This window comes from Hoplias malabaricus, chromosome 11 (genome assembly GCF_029633855.1).
Source record: "Hoplias malabaricus isolate fHopMal1 chromosome 11, fHopMal1.hap1, whole genome shotgun sequence".
Lineage (NCBI taxonomy): Eukaryota > Metazoa > Chordata > Actinopteri > Characiformes > Erythrinidae > Hoplias > Hoplias malabaricus.
In genome coordinates, this window is record NC_089810.1 from 5,425,763 (window position 1) to 5,446,341 (window position 20,579).

Genomic DNA, 20,579 nt, shown 5'->3' on the forward strand with positions numbered 1-20,579 from the left:
AATGATCACATACAGAACACTTGGTTCTAATCAGAACCCTTGAAGAACCCTCTTTTTAAGAGTGTGTGTCTTCCCCAACCCATTTCAAAGTTCGCTTGCTACCTTTCATGAATGTGTGCGCTGTCACAAAGCGAGACAGACCTCTCACTCTCAGCTTCCGTTTCTTTGTGTCAAATCAAAGAGACGGTTTAGCACTCCTCAGCCCCCTCATCCATCACTGTCCGTAAATCATTTACGTCTATCTGATTTGTGCTGTCGAATTGTAGCCTTCCCTTGTAATTTCCGCCCTCTTAGCTACAACCACAAAATCAGAAGCATCTCTTAATCTGCACCAGGTAAAAAAGGTTCCTCGTCGAATGGGGGATTATGCAGCGGCAGACATTTCAATTAAAGCTGTTTTATCCTCTTACAGAGCAAAGACGAGGAGCTGAGGAAAGCCAACTCTGAGGGTAAGGCCCATCTCTTATTCCTCACCCTCACCCTCATCCTCATCCTTGCTGTAGCACCAAGTTTTCCGTCCTGGTAACTGGAGAATTCCTGCTTTGGCAGATCCTCACAGCAGTGGTGGCGCTCTCAGGCGGCCGACTCAGAGGATATTAGATGTGACTTGTGCTGCAGAGTTCTTGTGGGGCTCCAGTGTTATTACGGCTGGATTTTGTTTTGTTTTTTTACTCCCACTGAGTGATGGGCTAATACTGAACTGATTTACTCCTCAATGACTTTAAATTTCACACAGGAAAAGTGTAGAGTGAATTTACTTGGTTCAGATGTGTTTCAGCACAATTCAGTCTTTCAAAGCTGACTAAACCTGGTCATGGACTGAACGGCAGAGTCACTGTAGTGTTATCTTTAAACGTCCAGGTCTAGCACCCCTACCATACGTTGAAAAATAAAGTACAGTTGTGTTCAAAATAATAGCAGTGTGTTTAAAAACTTTAGTTAAGCACAAAATCTTAACAGTGGTTTTATTTCCATGCATTGGGAACATTGCCCACTGTTTTCCAAATCAAAACATTAAGAGAAATGTATATAATTTTAACTACTTTACAGAAAATACCAAACAATGAACACTGGGCTGTTCACAAAAATAGCAGTATCTGCATTTGTCTTTACTAACTCACAATATGTACTCTTCTTTTAGGATTTATCATTCCTCTGAATCACTGACCTAATATTTACTGCTTCACATCTGTGTTGCATAGAGTCAACCAACTTCTGGCACCTGTCGACTGGTATTCCAGCCCAGGACGCTTTGACTACACCCCACAATTCATTTGCATTTCCTGGTTTTGCCTCAGGAACGGTCTGACGAACTGTCTGTGGCCCTTGGACCCAAAAAGAACAGTTTTACTTTCATCAGTCGACAATATGTTTCTCCATTTCTCTTTAGGGCAGTTGATGTGTTCTTTGGCAAACTGTATCCGCTTCAGTACGTGTCTTTTTTTAAACAGTGGGACTTTGCGGGGACTTTTGCTAATAGTTTAGCTTCACACAGGCGTCTTCTAACTGTCACAGTACTCACAGGTAACTCGAGTCTTTGATCATCCTGGAGCTGATCATTGGCTGAGCCTATTCTTCGATCCATTCGAATGGCAGTCTTCCGTTTTCTTCCATGTCTCTCTGGTTTTCCTCTCCATTTTAAAGCACTGGAGATCATTTATTGTCTGCATTTCTTTATAAGTTCTATCCTCTCCAATCAACTTTTTAATCAAAGCTCGCTGTTCTTCTCAACAATGTCTCGATCGACCCATGTTTCTCAGGAGAGAAATGCATGTAGAGCATGTGCTGGCTTCACCCTTAAATAAGGGACACCTGATTCACACCTGTTTCCTCACAGAATGATTGCCCTCACTAATTGAACTCGACACTGCTATTATTTTGAACAAGCCCCTTTCAATTAATTATGCAAATACACAGACTCAAGAGCGTGCAGATCATGAACGCTGAGTCTGTTGGTTTTCTAATGGTTTGTCATGTGGTAATATAATGTATACCACAAACAGTGATTATCTGGTTAGTCACATTGGACTGCTATTATTTTGAACACAACTGTACTGATACAGAAATAAAACAACATCAGCTGCATCATTTCACGGGGATAGTCTTAATCCTTATCGATCATAGTGTGGTTTAGAACGAGAAATACTACAAAAGCCAGTCATGATCAAACCTACTTGATATTTACCTGTCTTCAAACGTTACCTTCATGTTAATGCACCTGCCCCAAATCCTCTCAAGGAGCTCAACTGGCCTGATCAGTCCTGCTAGAGCTTGCGCTGGAACGTGCAGGGTCTGCACGCGAGCATATTGAAGCAATTTGCGGCTAATCCAGTGTGTGCCTATTGAACAGGAGATGGCTTATGGCTTAATAAAGTAGAGGGTTCTGACCTGCTGCTCTCATGAACAGTAACTCTGCTCATGAATGCCAATATTAAGAACCTCAGTGACCTCAGAGACTGAGGGTTCACTCTTAACCAGTCTGCTGTGTTTGTTTGTTTATATGAGCGTCATTGCATGTGGAAACCATCTTTATTTCGGACCAGAACGTTTTGAAAGGGCAGCAGTGTCATCCAGAGGAAATAGACCCCTCTCTGTTGTATATGTTTTTTGAATTGATCATCGGACTGAGAAAAAACAAAAGGATTGCCCTGTGAACGGCTGTTTGACGCTTCACTAATTAGCTTCAATAACACAGGGTGCCAAAAGCTATTGCTGTGTTGAATCTAATAGCTATGGGCAGCGTTGCTGCAGAAGTGGGACAGATTACTTGGTTCTCTCTCTTGAAAATGTGTTCTCTTCAAAATGGAGGCAGAAAATGAAAAAAAAAAAACAATGTTGCTGGATACAGTTCCACCCATTAAATGGTTTTCTGCCTGATGGAGAAAATGCCCAGAGCCTCACGGTGACACACACTAAATGGTCATTAAAATACTGCTGCTGATGAAGTGGAGGGACATAGTGCATCTGTTGGGATAAGCTCATCTCAATGAAAATTCCAGAACAGAACATTTTTCTCAAAGAATGTCTGTGTTCAACTCAGACTCAGGCGTAGGTTCCTGATCCCAGGACTGTTTCGTGTTTTGTGATGCTGCTGTTTTACATCTCAGGTTGTTTTATATCTTATTAGGGGCAATACTGGACAGCAATACCCAGCCTCCACCCACCTACATGAAGCCTCGCACAATGTCTACATCCTCAGGTGAGAAAATGTCTGACCCCTGCTCTTGTTTTCTGATTAAAATGCTCTTAAAGGACAGATATGTTATATTTTTACAGCTTTAAAAACATTGTGATGCTTCTCTGAGATGTAATAAGGAGAATAGAGCCTCTGTCTTTGCTGCTTCAGGCTCAGCCCCTGCAGAAACTGCACTATTTAACATTTGGAAGAGGGTGGGAAGCTATCCACCTCCTCCAGCCCAAGGCTGTACAAGTGAATTACACTCTACAACTATAGGGGGAGCCCAGGAGCAAAAATACCAAATCTTACATAGTGTTGCTTTAAAAGAGACATCCGCTGTTCTCACTGTTCTCTCTGGTTTGTTAACATTCAGAAGCTCAGTGTCTTTTAAGGTGGAATGGTATGTTTGAGGAAAAAAGAGCTGTGTCTTGTATGTGGCCGAGTAGTTTTTATTCACAGTAGGAATCACCACAGAGACTCATTGTAGTTTTGCAGCGCTGTCGGTAATGCAGTTAGCCAAATTTGGAGACATTTCCACCTTAAATGATCCAAAACAACAAAAAAATGTCAGTGTTACCCACCTATGGAGCAGGAATACAGCAATATCCTCATTTCGGTTCATGCTTTTCAACGTTGGGTGTTCTCTCCATTGTCTAAAATATTCCAGATGCCTTTTGTGAGCTTTAATGTATTCGATTTGTAACTTATTTTTATTATTATTTCATCCATTGTAAAATGATGTAAAATCAGATGGTGTTAAATCACTGGCTTGGCAGATATTACAAGTGGCTGTTAAACCTCCACCTTTTTCCTCAGACACAAGGCGGCCAGTAAGAGGAGGCCCAGTCCGCCCGCCACTCCCAGAGCGACCCATAGGCCCTCTACCCCCCAAACCAGCCCTTAAACCCACCTTGATTCCACGCAGCGAGACCCCTGCAGCAGCCCGTTCCATCAGTCCTGCCCCGAGGCAGCCCAGCCCCTCTCCAGAAGTCCAGGCAGCAGCGGCAGCAGTCGTGGAGGCAGCAGAGCCCCCTCAGGCTCAGCCAAAAGAGCCCCCGACCCCCTCGCTCCGCAAAGAGACACCTCCCGCCCCCTCACCCCGCAGAGTGCTCAGCACAGACGCTCGCGAGAGGGCAGAAAGAGCACAGTCTGTCACTGAAGGTACGCTGCACTACAATCAATAGAACCATTTTTTTCAGAAGGAGAGCTCTGTAAATTAAGATGAGAAAGATCTATAGTAGATCTGTTCATAGGGGGCACACATTTAGGGGAAATCACCACGAGAAGGACAGCAAATGACCAAACACCTTCCAGTTTAGGAATGCATAGTTGTGCAGGGAGGTAAACAGAGGTATACACCGGGGCTGAACAGTTTGGGGGAAATAATTGCAGTTTTTTTGGCAATCATTGTTGTATAAATTAAAGTCAAGGCTTGTTTTTATAACCAAACATACCAAGATCTGGCTTTAGCTCTGAGCTCTGAATGTAGTGCCACAGAGGGTCTGTCAGTTGCGGTGGTTAAAATGTGCACAGCACAGGGTCCAGCTGCCTCTGTTTGGTCTAATTCTGTTATAAGAGCTAATTGTTCCCATTTAAATCCTGTTAAGATGTTGTTGTTGGTAACACAGGCTAGAATTCAGAACTGCAGCTCCTGTGATTAGAAAACCGCACTCTTTCAAACTGAGATTTCAAATTAAAAACGGTTATTCTTTCAGTTTGTAAATAAACCACGTGATGAACATTTACAGGGAATCACCTGATACAAGCCATATTCAATATGTTCTCTGTATAGATATGAAGTAGAACACATATGAAGTTCAGGATATTTTTTAATTTTCTATGTAATTACCTTAAAATTTAATTTGTTTGTTAGATCTAGTGATTAGCTTTTCAATTCCTGAAATGCCTGCCTTTCTTCAGATTTAGGAGCAGGTAAAAACCCCTCGGGAGCTGTAGGGTGGAGACTAAAGTCCTGGAGTCGTCTCACACACAGCGCCAGGCTCAAGTTTCCTCAACACACTTGTGTTACTCAGAATGGTTTAGTTTTTGTAACAACTGCAAAAAAAAGTAAAGACGGAAAGGAGCTGATGTTTTCTTTATATCCCTCAGAAAGTGTCACTTCCTAGAACCATTGTAAAAATGACCTGCAGGGTTAGTAGATTATATCCACACTGAGAACATACTGAGTGCCCCAGTTTAGGAAATAAACAGCATTTATTATATATACAACATAAACTACTGTTCTTAATACTAAACCTGTAATGTACCGTAATCCTCCTGTGATTATCAAGTCTTTTAAACCAAGGTCTTAGCGTAGCTGCATCCTCCTGCAGTAGGAACAATTACAAAAAGGTGGGAGAATAGGACAGACAATTGTTGCATTGCCACCATAGACCAGCCATATTTCTGTGGTATGGTGGATCATAGTTAATGTCTGACTGTGTGTAAGACATACGCTCAGCTAAGAACTAAATTTGCGTCTTTAGAAAGTGATGGAAAGAGTGTTACCAAGTTTTTTAAGTAAAGGTAACATGGCAGTCGATGAACTGTGAAAAAAACGCTTTATTCCTAATCTCTCTCTCTCTTTCTCTTACACACACACACACACACACACACACTCACACCCACAAGCCATAAAGCCCTTAGATATCCATCACTGTCTAAATGGATTTACACTCTAATAGTAGGGCCACAGAATAACTTGCCTCGTCTCTGTTTTCCTTCAACACCTCCCCTGACGGCAGCCCTCGATGCTTTAAGAGTCTGTGGCCTTCTATAGGCTCGGCTGAGTACAATTTAATTACCTCGGTCAGATCAATCATGTAATTCTACGCTGGCGAGTCAGTCTTCGGCTAAAACACATACATATTTTGAGTGGTCTCTCTGTACATATATACAACGGCCCAGGCATCGTGGGTACACAGTATGTTTACCCCTGCTCTGTAACACTGACGGGTCGAGTGATTACTTCATTAATAATTACAGCCGTGTACAGGAACTGCTACCAGTTAAAGTGGAACACACGGATGGTTTAAAGAGCTAAGATCATCATCTGATCGTGTGAACGCATTATGTCCTTTCCATAGCTTTATTTGTGTATTTTTGTATTAGAATTTAAAAAAGCAGGTGCATTTTACATGGTGTCATTGTGTGTATGATAAATAAACTGATATAAGGGTTTATGTTTACACAGTCCTCCAGTGTGTCCCTCTTTCCCGTCCCGACTGTGAGGATGTGTAGCTGTTGTGTGGTGTGTTGTGGTTTGTGTGTATGGAGACAGACACTGTTCCTCTTCCCGTGTAGAGACCCTCCCTAAACCTCGGCCCCGCATGAAGCCCTCGCCCCAGCGCCGCGCCGTGTCTGTTCATGAGGACGCTCTGCTCCAGCACGCTGCCCTGCTCGACCCCGAGGGTGAGATCCAGACCCCTTTTCAGGAGAAGCACTAAAAAATATATATACACTGCTTTCCCCAAAACTAATTTCTGTCAAAAGAAAAAAAACAACTCCATTTTTGTGGATTCTTAGTTTTGATTTTGGTAAAAGACCAAGGGTTTGGTTCTGTGTAGAGCTCCAGACCAGTCATTAATTTGTGGTTGTTGTGATGTACACAGTGCAGTGGCTGCCTCTGATTGGTCTAACTCTGTTATAGAATCTGACATTGTTCATATTTCTGGCTAGAATTAAAACGGCAGTCCTTTATCAGAATTCTGCACTCTTTTAATTTATGATTTTAATATAAAATTATCATTAACTCAGATCAGCTACATTTGAAATACGAGTAAACATTTGAAACGTTTGTCAGTTAGATTTTTGGAAAATCTTTTAAATCTTCTAAAAATGACCGTGGTGTCGTCAGATCCCGTTCCCTCAGCACTTACTGTGCTCTGTGTTTCAATGAGATCATTTTTACCAAGAAGACTGGGCTCAGTACCAGTGCTGTCCTCAGAGTTCAGACTCTTTATTGCTGGGTTTCTGCAGCTACTACAAATGTGTAATAACCTCTGCTGTGCTTTTCCTGCTGTCTGCTTAAGAGCTCAAAGCTGCATTGCCACGGCTGCAGAGGTCACCGGTGCGGAAGAGGGTGAATCTCGGGGAGCTGGAGCCCTGCTCGGAGGATTTACCCGAGGGTGAGGAAGGTGAGGAAGAGATTAGCGCACTGAAGGGTGTCCTCTTTATTAGCGGAGAGTGAGGGAGACTGAGAGTGTACTGTATACTTCAGTGTACATTAGATAACACTGTGATTGGCATTCATTTCTCTGGAGTGATGGAGCTCTGTCCAGTTATTTTGGTATGAATCTGTGACCTAGAACTAATCATCCATCATTAATACTTGACCCTACTAATGATCTTTGTGACCAGATTCTCACAGAATGATTCTCATGTTCCAGCAATTCGTGTTAAATCTTCCCATTAAAGTCCAGGCTGTTACTGCAACAGAGGAGAGGCGACGCGGAATGAGCAGGTGTCCACAAATATTTGGATGCGCTGTGTATTTTTTCATCATCACAACACAATTCCTTGGCTTCAGACACAGATATGAAAGCCTGGGGCTTCAGTGGGTGTTTATGAGAATCACAGCTCATTTGCTTTTGATGAGAATTGTAATATTTACTGCCTGTCAGCTTCCATACCTGTACCCAGACTGCCAAGCGGATCTGATTACCTGCTGCGCAATCTGAACAGAAACAGGCTTATTACAAGCCTATTACAGGCTTGGTCTAGGGGGGTAATGATTACTTTGCAAAATCTGTTTTCGAGCACAGTTCATGCCTTTTAAAGTGCATTTTTGAAAAAGAAAACTGCACTGGAGCTGCTGAGCTGTCGCAGGGAACATGTGAGTCGTTCATTCATTCATTCATCTTCTGTAACCCCTTCATACTGATCAGGGATGGGCGCAGGGCTGAAACACACCCTGGACCGGGCTCCAGTCCATTACCAGTTCTGTTGCATTTATAAAGAACTTGTTACAGATGGTGTTTTCATGAGGCAGCTTTAAATTCTGGGTCTGAGAACCCCGTGGGCATCGTAGAGGTGACAGTGGCAGGAAAACCTCCCTCAGAACATGAGGAAGAAGCACCGACAGAAACCAAGACACTGAAGGGGAACCCATCCTCCTTTAGTCCAGTAGAGAGCAGTGGAAGTGAAGGTTTGTGTACCTTTAGTTATTTGGTTTTCCATTTTTAATCCTGCAACGGAAAAAACTGAGAACGACCCATTTCCCAATTGTGTTTGATTATTATTATAAAATACCTCTGTGCGATTGAAGTGGCTTCCACTGTGAATCGCAAAGAAGCCAGTGTACCACTCGTTATATCATTCAGAATGGAGAGATGAGTCGTTCTCTGGTTTTCTACTTCCGTATTAGAAATGTAAAAACAAATAACGAAAGGTACACGGCCCAAAGAATAATAATGAAGTTACTGAAGTAAAGTGTTTTTCTGTAATGTGTAATTGTAATTCAGTATTTATTTATTTTAGATTCTCCCAATCTCTTGTCTTTTTATGGCTACTGTTGCGTGGTACAAAATACAACAAATGTCATTTTATTAAAATAATAACCAAAAAATGAAATATTAACATCAAAATCACCATCTTTAAATCATTTAAACCAGTGTTTCTCAAACCGTGGTACGCATAGCACTAGTGGTGATACGCCAAATTACCTCGAAAATGTACTATTTAAGTAATTTATTCTAAAGTTTTTATGTGTAAATTACATAATGGTTCATTCATTCATTCATTATCTGTAACCGCTTATCCAGTTCATGAAACCGGAGCACCCGGAGGAAACCCGTGCAGACACGGGGAGAACACACCACACTCCTCACAGACAGTCACCCGGAGGAAACCCGCGCAGACACAGGGAGAACACACCACACTCCTCACAGACAGTCACCCGGAGGAAACCCACACAGACACAGAGAGAACACACCACACTCCTCACAGACAGTCACCCGGAGGAAACCCACACAGACACAATGAGAACACACCACACTCCTCACACACAGTCACCCAGAGGAAACCCACGCAGACACAGGGAGAACACACCACACTCCTCACAGACAGTCACCCGGAGGAAACCCACGTAGACACAGGGAGAACACACCACACTCCTCACAGACAGTCACCCGGAAGAAACCCGCACAGACACAGGGAGAACATACCACACTCCTCACAGACAGTCACCCGGAAGAAACCCGCGCAGACACAGGGAGAACACACCACACTCCTCACAGACAGTCACCCGGAGGAAACCCACACAGACACAATGAGAACACACCACACTCCTCACAGACAGTCACCCGGAGGAAACCCACGTAGACACAGGGAGAACACACCACACTCCTCACAGACAGTCACCCGGAGGAAACCCACGCAGAAACAAGGAGAACACACCACACTCCTCACAGACAGTCACCAGGAGGAAACCCACGCAGACACAGGGAGAACACACCACACTCCTCACAGATAGTCACCCGGAGTGGGACTCCAGGGACCCACAACCTTCAGGCCCCTCCAGGACACAAACGAGAAGCTAAATGATCACATGAACATCTTGGCTCAGCTGTTTGGGGTGAGAGGGAGAGTATATTCATTTCCATTCACTTCCCATTTTCCTAATAGTGGATGAATCCATGTATCTTCACTCCGACGCCATTCTTCATCACTATATACCACCTTAGGTTAGTCTTTATAAGTGTTTTTTAGATGTAAAGCAGCTCATGGAACAAGCTGGGAACTCATTCACTCACATATATTTATTCACTTATTCACTCACAATCAGGAATTGCACCTCTAGGAGCTCATATCTCCCATCCTCTCATATAGGGACTGATCCAGAAGGGGGTGCTATTGTGCATGGTAGCGATGACATTTTGTCCTTTTTTCAGGAGCAAATTTGCTTGGGATCTGCAACATTTAAGGACCCACTGCGCTCAAATGCATGGTTTTAAACAGAGCCTTTGTCTAGTGTGGCTCATTAGGAAGATATTGATGTCAAGTGCTTATTGTTTTTCATATTTTTTCCAATGAAACACACAAAAAAAATCTAAACAATGGAAATGTTATAGTGGCAGGAATCATTAGCTTATCATGCTAGTTAATATACGCTAGCACAATGAATTTCACAGAACAAGAGCTTTAACAGGAGAATAGGGCCTCAGCACTGCAGAAACGGCACTATATAGAATGTTACTGGATTGGTTCCTTAGGTTTATGATGTAAGAAACCCTGGCTAAGTGAATACAGGTTTTTGAGCACTGCAGTTTCTAAGCAGAAATTCTCAGCTGTGACGTATCACAAACACCACCACATACAGAGGCTACAAGGTTACACACAGGTCTATAATATCACAACTAAATTGTCTGATCTTCAAGCTCTAGTTCATGCCAGTATTCTCAGCTTTATGATGTTAGCATATGGTGGAAATTAAGGTGGAAATGGTTGGGAGCCCCTGGTGCGACGTGTGCTTTCAAGCTGCAGTGTTTACCATTTACGAGTATCCTTTTTTGAAATCGTCTTATACTCTTGCCAACGTCACACTGTCAAACCTGTGCCTTTCCACTCTTCCCACAGCTAAGACACAAGGGAGGGGAGATTGCAGTGGACGGGCCGGTGGAGCAGACAGCACTACAGTCAGCGAGGGCCCGCCAGAGGCCAGTGTGGTGGGGTCCGGAGAGGAGGAGGAGAGCAGGCAGGAGCCTGGAGACACGGTTTCAGAGCAAGATCAGCACACAGCGCAGGGAGAAACATCAGACCAAAGAACTGAAACCCCCTCACCTGAGACTAACATGGACTGACCCCCTGCGCGCAATCTATTTTCTATCATGTCTACCTTTGCCTTGCACGTCAGATTATGTACAAAACAATGGATTATGAACAAATGCGTTTTAAAAAAGAGAGTAAATCGAAACATATACTTGTTAATAATTATTAAAAAGTGAACTTTGTTGTGTCATTAAGAGTGAGGCTGATTTTTATCACTTTATTATTATTATTTCGTAACTGACTTGTGGTCTTTTTCGTGTTCTGACCCCTCCCTGGACGGACAGATTAGGTCTCAGTGGCGCTTTGGCTTCAGAAGGCAGAATAGCAGGGCTTCCTTTAAGGCTGCTTTTCCGAGCGCTAATGGATGAGAAATGGAGAATGGAAATGGGTGTGAGTATGTTGCATCTGCATTTGTTTCTGCAAGGGTTCACACATGAGCACAATAGCACCCTCTGCTGGATACAAAGCTTTTTCCATCCATCTATATTGTGTTCTCAGGCTGCATTTGTGCTTTAAAGCACTCGCCGTAATGGTCACTACAAGAGCAGCCAGTGCTTATACGTCAGGAGAGATGATATCTAAGATATGGACAACCTCTGTGTCTTTGACATCAGTGTGTAGAGAACTAGAGCTACAGAGGGGACTGGGGCACACAGAAAGGGCGTGGCTGCACATCTGCAGCTTATGAAACAGTCATCACAAAGACTGACCCCTAGTCTTTCCAAACACCCCAGAGTGTCCAGTTCCCCCTTTTAATGTTTTAATAATGCTCACCCAGATTTAACAGGGCATGAGAACATATTCCTCGTCTAATATCATACAGCAGTGGTCACCGTCGTTTGAAAATGTCAGCCTGCCAAGAGCAAAGCTCTGCAGCTGAACACAGTCCACTCCCTGTGATCGGAAAAGCCCACACGCTCCTGAGTCATCCCTGTATGTGTGTGAGTGTATGTTCCCCAGTAACACCACGCTACTCCCCTGACTAGGCAGCGAGCCGTGCTACTGCAGATCTGGCTGGTGGAGGTAGTGAGAGCGCAGGAGTGCCATCTGTGAGTGTGGAGAGATGAAGAGGGAGGGAGGAGAGGGAGGATTAAACTCAGAGAAGCAACAGAAGCTCCATCCATTAGATGGTGTGAGTAATTGCTGTGTGCTCTTTCTTCTACAGGCAGTGAGCATCTCTTTCAGATCCTCAGAACTACTGCTGAACAATATTTGCATTGTAGCAGGGAGCATTATCCACGGCATTTAGAGAATACTGTTGTCATAGCGGCAAGCTTTAGCAATGTCAAATGGCAGGAAAGCCTACTGCCCTTTCCTATCTGTTTGGCACCTGGTTCCTTTTCCTCTACGCTCTCAGAAAAAAGTACTATACATTCCTTTATTCATTCATTCATTCATTGTCTGTAAGCGCTTAGTCCAGTTCAGGGTCACGGTGGGTCCGGAGCTTACCTTGAATCACTGGTCGCAACGCAAGAACACACCCTGCAGGGGGCGCCAGTCAATTGCAGGGTGACACACACACACACACACCTACGGACACTTTTTAAGTCTCCAATTCACCTACCAACATGTGTTTTTGGACCGTGGAAGGAAACCCACACAGACAAGGGGAGAATACACCAAACTCCTTCCAGTCAATCACCTGAAGAGGGGCTCGAACCCACAACCCCAGGACCTTGGAGGTGTGTGCTACCGCGTCACCCACAGGTACATTACTGGTCACTAAGTAGTTTGAAAACAGCAAGAGAGAAGAATTTATTGGTCACTGCATTCGCTATGAATTCCATCAGGAAAAAATGTGCTGCAAAAGCATCTGACATTGTTCTTTTCTTGGGGATAACATTGTACCCAAAGTATATGTTAGTTTTGGGGTTTAAATGGTTTGATTTCAATGTATTAATACTTCATTTTTAGTTTATGTAAAAGTTACGATAAAAAGCCAAGAGCGGGAGGATGTCTGAATGTTGAATTACAATTCTATGTTACATAAAAATGCTTTAAAACTTACTTGTACACATAATTGTAGATACAAACTACTACAATACGCAAGGCTGTCGTCTAAAACATTTTATTACATGAAAATATTAACAATTGGCACTTCATGTACAATATGAAAAATGAAACCTGCCTCGAAAGGAAAATCAATCCCATAAAATCACATTATGTTTAACAACTGCAATCTGTTTTTGTGAAAACAACACCATCAAGAACAAACCAAGACGACGACACGCAGTCACTCTCTAGAGGATAGATGGACTTTAGAAAAATAAATCCTTTAGTGAAACTGTAAAAGACCACAGGCCCTGAATAAGGAAAACATTGCTTTCAAAGCTTTCCAACGTCCCAGCTGCAGCCAGCTTAAAGACCGAGAACTCCATTCGGAAAAGATTAGCAGATTGATCAGCAATAACAGTCCACACCATTACTGTAGCTTAGAGGAAAAAGAAAGCCTTGTTTAAAGAAGGAACACAGCTTAAACAAAGTCTGTTGCGTTGTGGAGAATGTGCTAATGTAGCTAGCAAAAGAATGAAAGCTAGGCGTTGATTAGCATGATGCTAATAGCCCCCTGCTTATGTTCATTCACGGTTAGCCATGTTAGCAGTCTTTAACTGAAGCATTTCCTTAAATTGAACCTGAATCTGACATTGAGGCTATTCTCCTTTTGTACTGTGATGCATTTCTGAGGTGCTGAGTGTGTTTGCTGAACGATAAAAGGGGGATAGGAGTGGAAGATGATGTTATTGGTTACTAAGTTTCTCAGCCTGCTAGGGCACAGTAGAGTTATGAAAAACCAGAAGAAAAAACATTTTAGAGGCGTAGAAAGTCTCTACCATTCTAAGTTGAAGGTAAGTATTACACTTTTTCTGAATCATGCCTAGTACAAGCAGGGACATGAACTAACAAGGTAAAATAATATAACCTGTGACTTCACGTTGACTTTATGCAGCTCTCCCAGTGAGACAAACACCCCAATACTCCTTCTACAAGAGCCACTGAGACTGCTCTGAACTTAGAGAAAGGAAAATGGATGTACTGACTGCTACACTTCCACACCATATCAATACAGGATACTCCTGAGGTTTTGGAACTGTGCAGATGCTTCAAGCCACTGTTATTAATGGGTAAGTGAATTAAAATCAAAGCTGACATCTACGTGAGCGAAGGTGGCTTTCTCTTTACGCAAAGTGGAGATGCCTTACTCTGCCCTTTAACAGACTACTATTTAGGTGGGAAGAATCAACCAATACGTACAAACATATCTCAAGTTAAATAGTCATTTGATTGTGGTCGCTGCGTGAAACCTCTTTACAACAAGGTTAAAGATTATGTCAAATTTACAATAGCTGTACATTAGCGTAAATATCTCTTTGGTAAAAGTCATAAGAAGCTCTAGTCGGGATTTCACTGAAATCTGACACACATTCATACAGTAGGCATTAAGAACTGAGGTTGCCTCATGGAATCTTATGGGCATATTAATATCAAAGCAACACGTATGACCGTGTGTTTAAAACAAATAACATGAAGGCCAAATGCTGAAATAGAAATGCAATGAACAGTTAAACTGTGAACATGACATATACTGGGCCTGGCCAAAAAAGAAAGTCAGTGTTCTACACTTTCTGCCCATTTTATCAGCTCCTCTGACCATATAGATGCACTTTTGTAGTTTTACACTTACACACTGTAGTCCGTCTTTTGCTCTGCATGCTTTGTTTTCCTCCATTCACCCAGTTCTCAAAAGGTCAGGACCCACAGAGGGCTGTGTTAGTGTGTGTTGTGCTGGTGTAGAGTGGATCAGACACAGCAGTGCTGCTGGAGTTTTTAAACCCCTCAGTGTCTGGACTGAGAACAGTCCACCGACCAAAAACATCCATCCGACAGCGTCCTGTGTCACTGATGAAGGACTAGAGGACGAGCGACACACACTGTGCAGCGACAGATGAGCTACTGTCTCTGACTTTACATCTACAAGGTGGAAGCGTCTAATACAGTGTCCAGAGACCACTGAAAAACAGTTGCAGAGCCGCAGATTGGTATAACTATGAAATGTACCTGTATGGTCAGTGGAAAGTACTACAACAAAGTGTGTAGTACGTGCAACTTTTCTTTTTTTGGGCAGGCACGGTACGCCTGTGTTAAAACAACTTCTAGGGAACTCAAGCTATTTAAAATGCTGTAAAGATCTGCCAACACAAATGACCTCTCCAATAATTTAGTACTTTTAAATAAATGTAACTCATCCTCTTGATGCACTGAAATATAAAATGGAGTGTAAACCAACAAATGACAGTGAGAAATCTGTGCGCAAAGAAAAGAAAAAGAAAGAAAATAAACATTTTAAAACAACTCTACATCGTTTGGCCTATAAGATTAGTTCTTTAAAAATATAAACTCTTTATCCTTCTCCACAATAATCTGAGGAGGAGCTGGAATGGGCTTTAGTATATACAGACTGGAAACTAGTGCTCTTCACTAGTGCTGGCTCAAACTAAATCTGGGCCCTTGACTAATCCATGAAAGCTCATTGCCACCAGAAAGAGGAAGGGAAAACATTATTCTATTGTGTTTTGTTTCTGCAGAGGTATGTCAACAAGTTCACTTATTACATTCTCTAATTTATATGAATTATCCAATTTTTAAAGATGAAAGTTAAGTAACTCACTCATGACGTGTTAAGATCATAAATTAACAAAATACATTATTATTACAGCAGAGTAAGACAATATTCTGAGATTTAATAAACTCATAATTGTCATAGGATCTCACGAGCTGTTCCCCCTCTGTCTGGCAGTAATGGGTCTCCTGGCTAACGTGCTAAACAAAGTGAATTATGAGTACAAAAACCATGAGACTGATGTCTGTGCAATTTAAAAGACCAGTATCACCATTATCAGAATCACGTGAGCTCATGACGACGACGTGAACGTCTCCGCCAAATACACAGGGCTTTTTGAAACCAAGCAATGTCGCTCTGAACACTGCACTCTGTGGCTCCATCGCCCTGTGTGGAACACCTGTTGGCCCATTGCATTTTTCTCTTGGAATGTTCTACTTTATACAAAGCGCACATGTGCAAGATGTCTCCACAAACCTCCCGTGTACGAAGGCCATCTCTAATGTGAAGGTAGCTGCACGTCTGCTCGTTTTGCCACCAAAGACCTGACATTTTGAGAGAAAATAAACTATCTATAAATCAAAAGACCTGTGGGGACATAAGTGGAAAATAAGGCCTCCGAGTTTTTGCATATGATGTCCAGGGGAACCGGACCCAGTCTATCATGGCTCTCCTCCTCCTCCTCCGCGATGGCAGCCTGTCGGCCCGTCGTCTCAAACGCTACAGGGTGGCCAACGCTCTGAGGAAGGAGATGATAAGAACAAAGAAAGATTGTCCCACCCCAAACACCAAGGCCTCCAAAGACATCATCTTCTTTCCTGCAGCCATATACACTCCGGCAACCGCTGCACCTGGAAGGGGACACAAGCAACATGTTTCTTATGATATACCGTGCTGTATTATGTACTGAAGAACTTCATTATAACAATACTGTCTTACAGATATAATCAACACGGCATGTATTTAAGCTCAGATTAATGATGATAATAAACTAATTTCTTTGGTGATAAAAGAGTGCACTACAAACATTTTAATGGGTTGCTTTGCTCTGTTTTGCTTCCTCAACAATAAGGTATAACTTCACTTACTACTGAAGTACTTACTAGTGAGGACCCCTCCAAACAGGGGACCAATGATGCCCATTAATATGATGCCGATGGGCAAGAAGCGTGCCACCTTATGTCTGCGAAGAGTGGCGAGAGCCAGCAGAGCTGCGGGTAGGTGAAATACCAGAGAAGAGACGACTGCCCAGAGGAACACACCATACCACATCTCTGAGAGAAAGTGGACAGAACAAAATCAACAGATATAAGAACTCACTGTAAATAAAACAAGAACAGAACACGGTGAATCTGACATGATCTAATGATAAATTAACATAGTAAATATTTTGTAATAGTGTGGATCAGACACAGCAGCGTGACTGCTGTAGTATGAGTACTCCATCAATCAAAAAATACCCAGCCGACAGCGTCCTGTGTCACTGATGAAGGACTAGAGGACGAGCGACACACACTGTGCAGCGACAGATGAGCTACTGTCTCTGACTCTACATCTACAAGGTGGACCAACGAGGGAGGAGTGTCTCACAGAGTGGACACAGGGTTTAAAAACTCCAGCAGCACTGCTGGGTCTGATCCACTCATAACAGTGCAACACATCAGGCCCATTACTGCATGTTTTTATCATCAATCCAGATACATTTTCCCATCCTTCTTTTCCATTTCTCTTTTACAGTTTAATCTATGGATGCACATTAACTTCAGACATACACACACACACACAATTACACATTCCTTTTGCCCTGCTGTTTTGTGTTACTGCTTTACAAGATAAATATTGTGAGACAAGGGCTTACACCGTGCATTTGAATGTTTTTGCTGTACACACACCACCACCAGGTCAGTGTCACCGCAGCAAAGATATTAATCCTCCTCCCAAACCATACCTGCTCTGTAGTGGTCCTGAACATTGAGGAGCAGAGCACAATGAAACTAACAAAGTATGTAGAAAACATTTGAACTAAAGACTGTAACTGCAGAACTACGAAATTCACCTGTGTTGTCAGTGGAGCTGAACAAGTGGACAGTGCAGAAACAAGTAGACGGCTTTAATGTTATGGCTAATCTATATGTAACAAGCTTTAGTTAGATATAGACACATCATGTTCATTGTTTATAACCGTTATTTCTTGCTGTATGTGATATTAAAACGTTCACAGAAGCCAAGTTACCATTGTGAAAAACTAATTTGAAAAGCTGCAGTTGGTTTGATGTTCGAATTCTCCGTTCCACCTTAAATGATAGAGCAGTTCCGCTGTGGCCGCAGCCGCGGAAGACTGTCACTACTGCACCATTTAAGGTGGAACGAAGTATTCGAATAAAAGCGAAAAAAACAATCCAACTTAAGCTTGACTAATTAACCAAAACTTGTCGGGCTTCAAATGTTAGCCACAACAGAAAATGCTGCGACACTGCCGAGCTAACTGTAAAAATCATTACAAAGTTAACGTTATAACCGGCTAACTCGCTAAGCTACGCAGCTTAACGTTAACTTTAGCGTTAGCTAAGCTAGCAAACACAACGGTCTGTCTCCACCCTAAACCCGTCAGTACATCCAGGGGAGTCTAATTTGTCTGAAACCCAAGTGAGAAGGTAATCAACGTGGACTGTCAATTTGTGAGAGCCGCGGTAAACGGGGCTCACCTGAGAAATCACACAGCGAGTTTGCGTCCCCACAGTTGGTGGCATTTTTCCGCGGCACCAGGTTGAGGCTGAGGATCTGCTGAACGAAGCCTATGTCGGGGGTTTTAGAGGTGTCCTGCATCTCTCAGCGACTGAACACGGACTGAACAAAACAGCAGCCCGAGAGTCCGAGTAACAGCATCAGAGAGGCGGTCGGAGCTCGCCGTGTTGGCGAAGGGTGAAGCCGCAGTCCTCCATCAAAGCAACACACTACTCAGCTCTGACGCCAGGGGCCTGTTCCAATCCGCTCCGCAAGTGCACACTTCATCAAAGGGGGAATGTGATCATTTAGGACGCATCCAAATTTCCTACTTAAATACTTGTTAACTATGCAGTGTAAAGTGGTAAATATGTACATGTGATATGTAAATGAATCTGCCCATTAATCAAAAGAATATTTCCTCATCATTTGCTAGCTCTGTATGAGTGCTGGAAAAAGGTCCGCTGTTTGTACACAGCACTGGCTTGGTTAAAGGGAAACAAACAAAATGTCTCAATCTGAAATGGCTCAGGCCTTCTCCCTGGCTCAGGCCTAGCTGAGAAGATCCAAACACTGAAAAGCATGAAAAAAAAAGATGAGGATGTTGTCCTATTCCTGGTGGATTACACTTTACAATTTATAAAAACAGAATGCAAGTGTGACTGATAGAACAGGGATTATGTGGTGTGAATGAGTGTGTGAGTGTTTATGGTACTATGTAAGAGTATGTACGTCGACGAGAGCTTGACTGAGTGAGTTACAGGCCAGTTTCATGAAAAAATATTACCATGCACCTGTAGATCCTGTGAGGTCTGTCCCAAATGTTCATCTGAACCAAGCCCCCTTGAGGTTGTTTGCTCTGTAGATCTGCAAGATGTTGACATTTTCAAAGTGTAGTTTTCAGGTTTCATTTAGGACAGGACCAAAGATTTCACTTGCATTCAACATAAATCTATTACCAGTGTTTTCTTTTTAACTTAATACCAAATATAAATGAAGAATCTGGGTTGCAGGCAGGGCTAGAAAGGTTCAGAATTACTCTTTCTCTTAATGAATTACCTTTATTACAATCAAGAGGGTTTTTTTTGTTTCTTTATAGTATTTATTTAAATTGTTGCATTTAGGCAACTTCCATGAAAATGAGAGCATCCTGTTCCCAGAGATTGCAGATCCAACACACAGCAAAAATATTTAAATTCCCCTTAAGGCTTTCGTACGGAGCCCCTAAAGTCTCTCGGTGGAAAAATATTATTTAGAGACTTTATTCGTTCCATCAATTTAGTAATTTGTTCCCTCAATTTAATAATTTGTTCCCTCAATTTAGTAATTTATTTCCTCAATTTAATAATCCGTTCCCTCACTTCAGTAATTCATTCCCTCAATTTAATAATTTGTTTCCTCAATTTAGTCATTTGTTTCCTCAATTTAATAATCCGTTCCCTCATTTCAGTAATTCATTCCCTCAATTTAGTAATTTGTTTCCTCAATTTAATAATTCGTTCCCTCACTTCAGTAATTCATTCCCTCAATTTAATAATCCGTTCCCTCAATTTAGTGATTTGTTCCATCAATTTAATAATCTGTTCCCTCACTTCAGTAATTCAATCCCTCAATTTAAAAATTCGTTCCCTCAATTTAGTAATTTGTTCCCTCAATTTAATAATTCGTTCCCTCACTTCAGTAATTCATTCCCTCAATTTAATAATCCGTTCCCTCAATTTAGTGATTTGTTCCATCAATTTAATAATCTGTTCCCTCACTTCAGTAATTCATTCCCTCAATTTAAAAATTCGTTCCCTCAATTTAGTAATTTGTTCCCTCAATTTAATAATTCGTTCCCTCAATTTAGTAATTTGTTCACTCAATTTAATAATTCGTTCCCTCAATTTAGTAATTTGTTCCCTCGATTTAATAATCCATACCCTCAATTTAGTAATTTGTTCCATCAATTTAATAATCCGTTCCCTCACTTCAGTAATTCATTCCCTCAATTTAATAATTAGTGCCCTCAATTTAGTAATTTGTTCCATCAATTTAATAATCCGTTTCCTCACTTTAGTAATTCAATTTAGTGAACAGAATAATTGAGGGAACAAATTACTAAACTGAAGGAACAGATTATTACATTGAGGGAAGGGATTACTAAATTGAGGGAATGATTTACTAAATTGAGGGAACGAATTAAGTCTCTAAATAATATTTTTCAACCATGAGACTTTAGGGGCTCCGTACTTTCGTTTCCTGGATAAGGTTTGTTTGATTAGCTGGAGCTAAACTGTGCAGGATGATAGA

At 42.1% G+C, this 20,579-nt stretch overlaps 2 protein-coding genes across 2 annotated transcripts in view; one reads left to right on the forward strand and one right to left on the reverse strand.

Moving 5' to 3' along the window:
- carmil2 (capping protein regulator and myosin 1 linker 2) overlaps nt 1–11,128 on the forward strand; it is a 72,976-nt gene extending 61,848 nt beyond the window's left edge. Inside the window, exons 32-37 of the mRNA XM_066685443.1 lie at nt 413–449; nt 3,128–3,199; nt 3,995–4,339; nt 6,482–6,589; nt 7,210–7,314; nt 10,754–11,128. Coding sequence (XP_066541540.1) covers nt 413–449; nt 3,128–3,199; nt 3,995–4,339; nt 6,482–6,589; nt 7,210–7,314; nt 10,754–10,977 — 891 coding nt within the window. The 3' untranslated portion in view covers nt 10,978–11,128. The remainder of the gene's footprint in view (nt 1–412; nt 450–3,127; nt 3,200–3,994; nt 4,340–6,481; nt 6,590–7,209; nt 7,315–10,753) is intronic.
- A 1,876-nt stretch (nt 11,129–13,004) lies between these two features.
- Nucleotides 13,005–18,590, reverse strand: tmem170a (transmembrane protein 170A). The gene is made up of 3 exons (XM_066685673.1): nt 18,269–18,590; nt 16,667–16,837; nt 13,005–16,414 (listed from the first exon to the last, which is right to left on the reverse strand). Exons 1-3 carry the CDS (start codon nt 18,387–18,389, stop codon nt 16,284–16,286), a joined length of 423 nt encoding a protein of 140 aa, XP_066541770.1. The 5' UTR covers nt 18,390–18,590; the 3' UTR covers nt 13,005–16,283.
- Between the last annotated feature and the right edge of the window lie 1,989 nt (nt 18,591–20,579).

Bases quoted from the DNA above. Each gene is read 5' to 3' on its own strand.
- tmem170a (XM_066685673.1), bottom strand. From the start codon at position 18,389: ATGCAGGACACCTCTAAAACCCCCGACATAGGCTTCGTTCAGCAGATC. The intron at 16,838-18,268 runs GTGAGCCCCGTT...ACTTTCTCTCAG, and splicing joins CTCGCTGTGTGATTTCTCAG to AGATGTGGTATGGTGTGTTC. The intron at 16,415-16,666 runs GTAAGTACTTCA...GTCCCCTTCCAG, and splicing joins GTTTGGAGGGGTCCTCACTA to GTGCAGCGGTTGCCGGAGTG.